General features: G+C 54.2%; 1 protein-coding gene across 1 annotated transcript in view; it reads right to left on the minus strand.

Moving 5' to 3' along the window:
• Positions 1 to 6,022, minus strand: part of TRIOBP (TRIO and F-actin binding protein) — a 98,707-nt gene that overhangs the window by 58,809 nt on the left and 33,876 nt on the right. The window contains exon 7 of the mRNA XM_011925681.1: positions 2,746 to 5,455. Within this exon, the coding sequence (XP_011781071.1) occupies positions 2,746 to 5,455 (2,710 nt within the window). The remainder of the gene's footprint in view (positions 1 to 2,745; positions 5,456 to 6,022) is intronic.

Raw genomic sequence — 6,022 nt, forward strand, 5'->3', positions numbered from 1 at the left:
GTCAAAGACAGTGAAGACTTTTAGGGTGAAACTACTCCATGATGTTACAATGGTGGATACTTGTCATTATACGTTCATTCAAGTCCGTAGGCTGTACATCACCTAGAGTGAACCCTAAACTTTGGGTGATTTGTCAGTGTAGGTTCAAGGACTGTAACAAATGTATCCCCTACTGCCCAGTACAGTGGCTCACCAGCCCTTTGAGAGGCCAAGAAAGGAGGATCCCTTGAGGCCAGGAGCTGGAAACAAGCATACCTGTCTAGTACAGGATATTGGTAGTGGGAGAGGCTGTGCATGGAACTCTCCCCTTTCTGCTCAATTTTGCTGTGAACCTAAAACTGCTCTGGGTTTTTGTTTTTGTTTTTAAGGCCAAAGAAAGAATGATACTGGCCGGGCGCGGTGGCTCAAGCCTGTAATCCCAGCACTTTGGGAGGCCGAGACGGGCGGATCACGAGGTCAGGAGATCGAGACCATCCTGGCTAACACGGTGAAACCCCGTCTCTACTAAAAAATACAAAAACTAGCCGGGCGTGGTGGCCGGCGCCAGTAGTCCCAGCTACTCGGGAGGCTGAGGCAGGAGAATGGCGTGAACCCGGGAGGCGGAGCTTGCAGTGAGCTGAGATCCGGCCACTGTACTCCAGCCTGGGTAACAGCGAGACTCTGTCTCCAAAAAAAAAGAAAGAATGATACTAATACTGGAGACCACATGGTTGTCATCTGGATATGAAATGATCAAGCTTACTGGAAAAGGAAATTTGAAGAACAAGAGATAAGGTTTCTTTTTTCTTTCTTTTTTTTTGTTTTTTGAGATGGAGTTTCACTCTTGTTGCCAGGCTGGAGTGCAATGACACAATCTCAGCTCACTGCAAACTCCACCTCCCAAATTCAGGCAATACTGCTGCCTCAGCTTCCTGAGTAGCTGGGACTGCAGGCGTGTGCCACTACATTCAGCTAACTTTTTTTTTTTTTTTTGGAGACGGAGCCTCACTCTGTTGCCCAGGCTGGAGTGCAGTGGCATGATCTCGGCTCACTGCAAGCTCCGGTGCTGGGATTACAGGAGGGAGCCACCGCACCCAGCTAAGATTGATAAAGTTTCTCATGCAGATTCAAATCCAGGAGAAAACTTGCCCAAGGAGCAGCAAAGAGGAATTTTAGATACAAAATATTCCATACCCTTTAGGGTGATGAAACTGTTCTAAAGTTAGATTGTGGCAGTGGTTGGACAACTTGGTAAATATACTAAAAATTCACTGAATTAGATACATGGAAAGTTTTGAGACTTCCAGACTGCTTTTTGTTGCTGTTGTTCTCTTGACCCTAACTAAAGGAATTCTAGCTCTGATCCTTGAAAACTCGAGGGCTGGAACTTCTGGGGAGAGAAATCTCAGCCGGATCAGGAGGAAATGCTCCCCTTCCAGGGAGGCCCAGTGCTGCTGACCAAGGAGACTCAAAAGACACCTGGACTTCAGTTGTCCCAGGATGTTTGACTGCTAAAAATCTGTAATTCTGTGAGCTTTCTTTCTTAAAATAGGGTGACTCTGGCCATACTTTTTTTTTTTTTTTTTTTTTAAGACAGGGTCTTGCTCTGTCGCCCAGGCTGGAGTGCAGTGGTGTGATCTTGGCTCCCTGCAAGCTCCGCCTCCCGGGTTCAAGCCATTCTCCTGCCTCAGCCTCCCGAGTCACTGGGACTGCAGGTGCCCGCCACCATGCCCAGCTAATTTTGTGTATTTTTAGTAGAGACGGGGTTTCACTGTGTTTGCCAGGATGGTCTCGATCTCCTGACCTCATGATCCACCTGCCTCAGCCTCCCAAAGTGCTGGGATTACAGGCGTGAGCCGACATGCCTGGCCCTGGCCATACATTTTTAAACTGATATAACTGTTTTCTGAAATGCATAGGGACCCATGAATTTTCTTTGCCAAGGCAGGAAAAACAGAATGGGCACTTTCTTCTTCTCCCTCATGCATGGAAGAAAAAAAAAACCCATGAGTCTGGATCAAAGGGTTTGAGAGTTCACCCTCATTTTGGCCGGGTGCAGTGGCTCACTCCTGTAATCCTAGCACTTTGTGAGGCCGAGGCAGGCGGATCACTTGAGGTCAGGAGTTTGAGACCAGCCTGGCCAATATGGCAAAACCCCATCTCTACTAAAAATATTTTTAAAAAATTAGCCGGGTGTGGTAGCGGGCCCCTGTAATCCCAGCTACTTGGGAGGCTGAGGCAGGAGATTCGCTCGAACCCAGGAGGTGGAGGTTGCAGTGAGCCAAGATCGCACCATTGCACTCCAGCCTGGGCAACAAGAGCAAAACTCTGCCTCAGAAAAAAAAAAGAAAAAAGAAAAAGAGAGTTCACCCTCATTTGAATGAATGGGTTCATGTTCCCCTCCATTACAGATGAGGAAATTGAAGCTCAGGTAGGTTAACTCCCTATGTCAGGTCACATGAGTTGAATTGTGGCTTTGACCCAGGATTTGGACTCAGCCCTCCTGACTGCAGTCTTTGCTGTTAACCACTGGCTGACTGGCTGTGAATGACATCACTTAACCACACACACACACACAAAACCAGAAAACTCCTAATATGCAGAAACAGAGAAATGGAGTGATTTGCCCAAGGTCACACAGCCAGTAAATGGCAAGCCAGGGGGATTTGAACACTCTCCTGGCATCCTAACCCTGAGAAACTTCCACCTGTCCTGCTGCCAAGCCTCCTCCCCAGCGCACTTGGCTGACCCCACCCCTGGGCTCACCTGCGCTCTTGCCCAAAGAGGCGCTCCACCTCCGCGCGGCCAGGACTGCGGGTGCGGCCCCCACTGCTGCGCTGCGCCTGGGTCCCTGGCTGTCTCTGGGCCAGCCTCCTGGGTGGGGGCAGGTCAGCCAGCACGGTGTACTCCTCCCGCTCCAAGTTGTGCCTGGTCTCCCCGGGAGGCACTGAGCCCCGGGAGCCCCCGGAGCTGCCCGGCGAAGGTGAGGGTGCCAGGAACGCTAGGTCACTGGGTGGGTGGCGGGGTGGGGAGGAGGCTCGGGGTGCATCCCGGTGCCCGATGCATACTTGGGGGATCAGCACTGGGGAGCCATGCAGAGAGTCAGTGGAGGGGGCCAGACTCTCCATACTAGTTCCAGGGGGGTCCTGGAAGAAGAGGGATGGCTCAGGAGCCTGGCGTGGTGGGGATGAGAAGGAGGGTGCATCCCGGTGCCCAATGCACACAGGGGTGGGGATTTGGGGGCGCTCGTGCAGAGAGTCCATGGAAGGGACAAGGCTCTCTGTGCTGGCCCTGGGGAGGTCCTGGAATAAGAGGGAAGGCTCTGGGGCCTGGCGTGGTGGGGAGGAGGCCCGGGGTGCGTCTCGGTACCCAATACATACAGGTGCGGGGAGCTGTAGGGGCTCATGTTGGGGGGACTGACACCGATGCTCGGCATCTGATGTGTCTGGGAGAAAGGGGAAGGGGTCATATTGGGTGTGGCGGGGGGGTGAGGACGCCTGGGGGGCATCTCGGTGTCCAATGCACACAGCAGGTGGTATATAGGGAGGCTCGTGGTGGGGTGATTCGCTCTCTGGGGCGTGGGGCTCTGGGAAGAAGGGGAAGGGGTCGTGCTGCAAATAGCGAGGGGGCGAAGAGGCTCGAGGGGCATCCCGGTGCCCAATGCACACAGCACATGGAGGCTGGGAGGGCTCAGGATAGGTCAAGGGAACCCCACAGGCAGCAGGGTACACAGGTGAGGAAGTCCGGGAGGTGCTCTGGTGGCCTGGGTTATGGGAGGAAGAGGTGGCCCGGGATGGCAAGTTGTACTGGGTGGGGCCAAAGGAGGACTGGGGTGGGTCATGCTGGGCAGGCCTGCTGGGAGAGGATGTCTGAGGCCTGTCACCTTGGGTTGGCCGGAGGGCGATGGATGCCCAGGGAACCTCATTTTGCTTGGAGCGAGATGGGGAAGAGGTTCGGGGACCATCACTCTGAGTTGGCCGGAGGGGAAAGGAGGCCCAGGGGATGTCTTTGTTAGTACGATGTGGAGACGAATTCCTGGGATTGTTCCATTGAGTGGAGCGGTGGGGAGATGATGGTCTCAGATTCTCCTTTTGGGTGCAGCATTGAGATGAGGAGGTTCCAGGGTTGTCTCGTTGAAAGGAAAAGGACTGTGTGCGGTCCCGCTGTGTACGAGTGGGTCTGAGGTTATCCCATTTGGTACAAGAGGTTTTAGGGTTGTCTTGTTGGGTAGAAGATGATCTGGGGATGTTCTGTTGAATAGAAGTTCTGGGGTTGTCCTGTTGGGAAGCTCTATTGGGAGAGGAGGCTCTGGGATTGTCTCGCTGGGCACAGGATGTTCTGGGATTGTCTCGTTGGGTGGTTCTGTTGGGAGAGGAGGCTCTGGGATTGTCCCGCTGGGCACAGTAAGTTCTGGGGTTGTCTCGTTGGGTGGTTCTGTTGGGAGAGAAGGCTCTGGGATTGTCCCGCTGGGCACAGGATGTTCTGGGGTTGTCCTGTTCGGTGGCTCTACTGGGAGAGGAGGCTCTGATATCATCCCGCTGGGCACAGGATGTTCTGGGGTTGTCTCCTTGGGTGGTTCTGTTGGGAGAGGAGGCTCTGGGATTGTCCCGCTGGGCACAGGAAGTTCTGGGGTTGTCTCGCTGGGTGGCTCTACTGGGAGAGGAGGCTCTGGGATCGTCCCGCTGGGCACAGGACATTCTGGGGTTGTCCTGTTGGGTAGCTTTGATCTGAGAGAAGGTTCTGGGATTGTCCCGCTGGGCACAGGATGTTCTGGGGTTGTCCTGTTGGGTGGTTCTGTTGGGAGAGGAGGCTCTGGGATTGTCCCGCTGGGCACAGGATATTCTGGGATTGTCTCTTGTGACTCTATTGGGAGAGGAGGCTCTGGGATCATCCCGCTGGGCACAAGATGTTCTGGGGTTGTCTCGTTGGGTGGCTCTGTTGGGAGAGGAGGCTCTAGGATCATCCCGTCGGGCACAGGGTGTCCTGGGGTTGTCCCACTGGGGAGTACAAGTAGGAAAAGAACTTTGGGGGTTGTCCTGCTGGGTAGAAGAGGTTCTAGGGTTATCTTGTTGGGTGGCTCTTTGGGGAGAGGAATATTGAGGATTATTTTGTTGGTTGGACGAGGTTCTGGGGTTATCCTGTTGGGTGCTTCGTGAGGGAGAGGAAGCTCTGGGGGTGTTCCGCTGTGTAAATGAGGCCCTGGAGGTGTCCTGTTGGGTGGATGAGGCCCTGGAGGTGTCCCTCTGGGTGATTCGGTGGGGAGAGGAGGCTCGGGGGGTTTCACGTGTAGAGGCAGCCTGAGCAGTGTCCCTTTGGGCAGGGGAAGCCCGAGGCGTGGTGCTTCGAGGTCCGCTGTGTGGTGTCATGGAGGAAGCCTGGGTCAGTGTTGACCGGTGCCGCTCCAGGGAGAAGAACCCACTTTCTCCCCGGAGCTTTGCCCAGTGCTGTCCTGCGCTCCGGCCTCCACCGCCAGTGTCTGGAGAGAAAACAGAGGAGCTCAAGGTAAGGGGAGGGGTCCAGGCACCTCTCATATTCTACCTTTCTTTGTCCCTTTGGACTAGTAATTAGGGCAGACCCCATACCCTCCTCTTACAGGTCTCACTGTCCGTACCAAGTGACTCCACCTCTCTGACCAAGGCTGATGAGACAAGGGCTTAGATGCCTCTCTCAAGCCAAGGTCAGGAATTTGAAATTGAGACCCTGACTCAGTCAAGAGATGGACTCGACAACTGGAAGAGGCCACAGGGTCTGGGGATCCATGGAGAAGACAGAGAAGAAGCAGACTTGTGGAGACAAGTGTTGGCAATAGCCTGTGTAACCCCAGGGAGGGAGAGGTGGGCCCAGCAGCAGCCACCTGATAGTCTGCCCTTCCCAGTTTTACTTCCTTCAATCAGAATCTGAGGAATTCCCCCCATTTCTTGTTTTTCTGTTTTGTTTTTGAGACAGTCTCGCTCTGTCGCCCAGGCTGGAGGGCAGTGGCACCATCTCGGCTCATTGCAACCTCCACCTCCCGGGTTCAAGCCATTCTCCTGCCTCAGCCTCC

Source organism: Colobus angolensis, unplaced genomic scaffold, assembly GCF_000951035.1.
Source record: "Colobus angolensis palliatus isolate OR3802 unplaced genomic scaffold, Cang.pa_1.0 Scaffold65, whole genome shotgun sequence".
NCBI classification, from domain to species: domain Eukaryota; kingdom Metazoa; phylum Chordata; class Mammalia; order Primates; family Cercopithecidae; genus Colobus; species Colobus angolensis.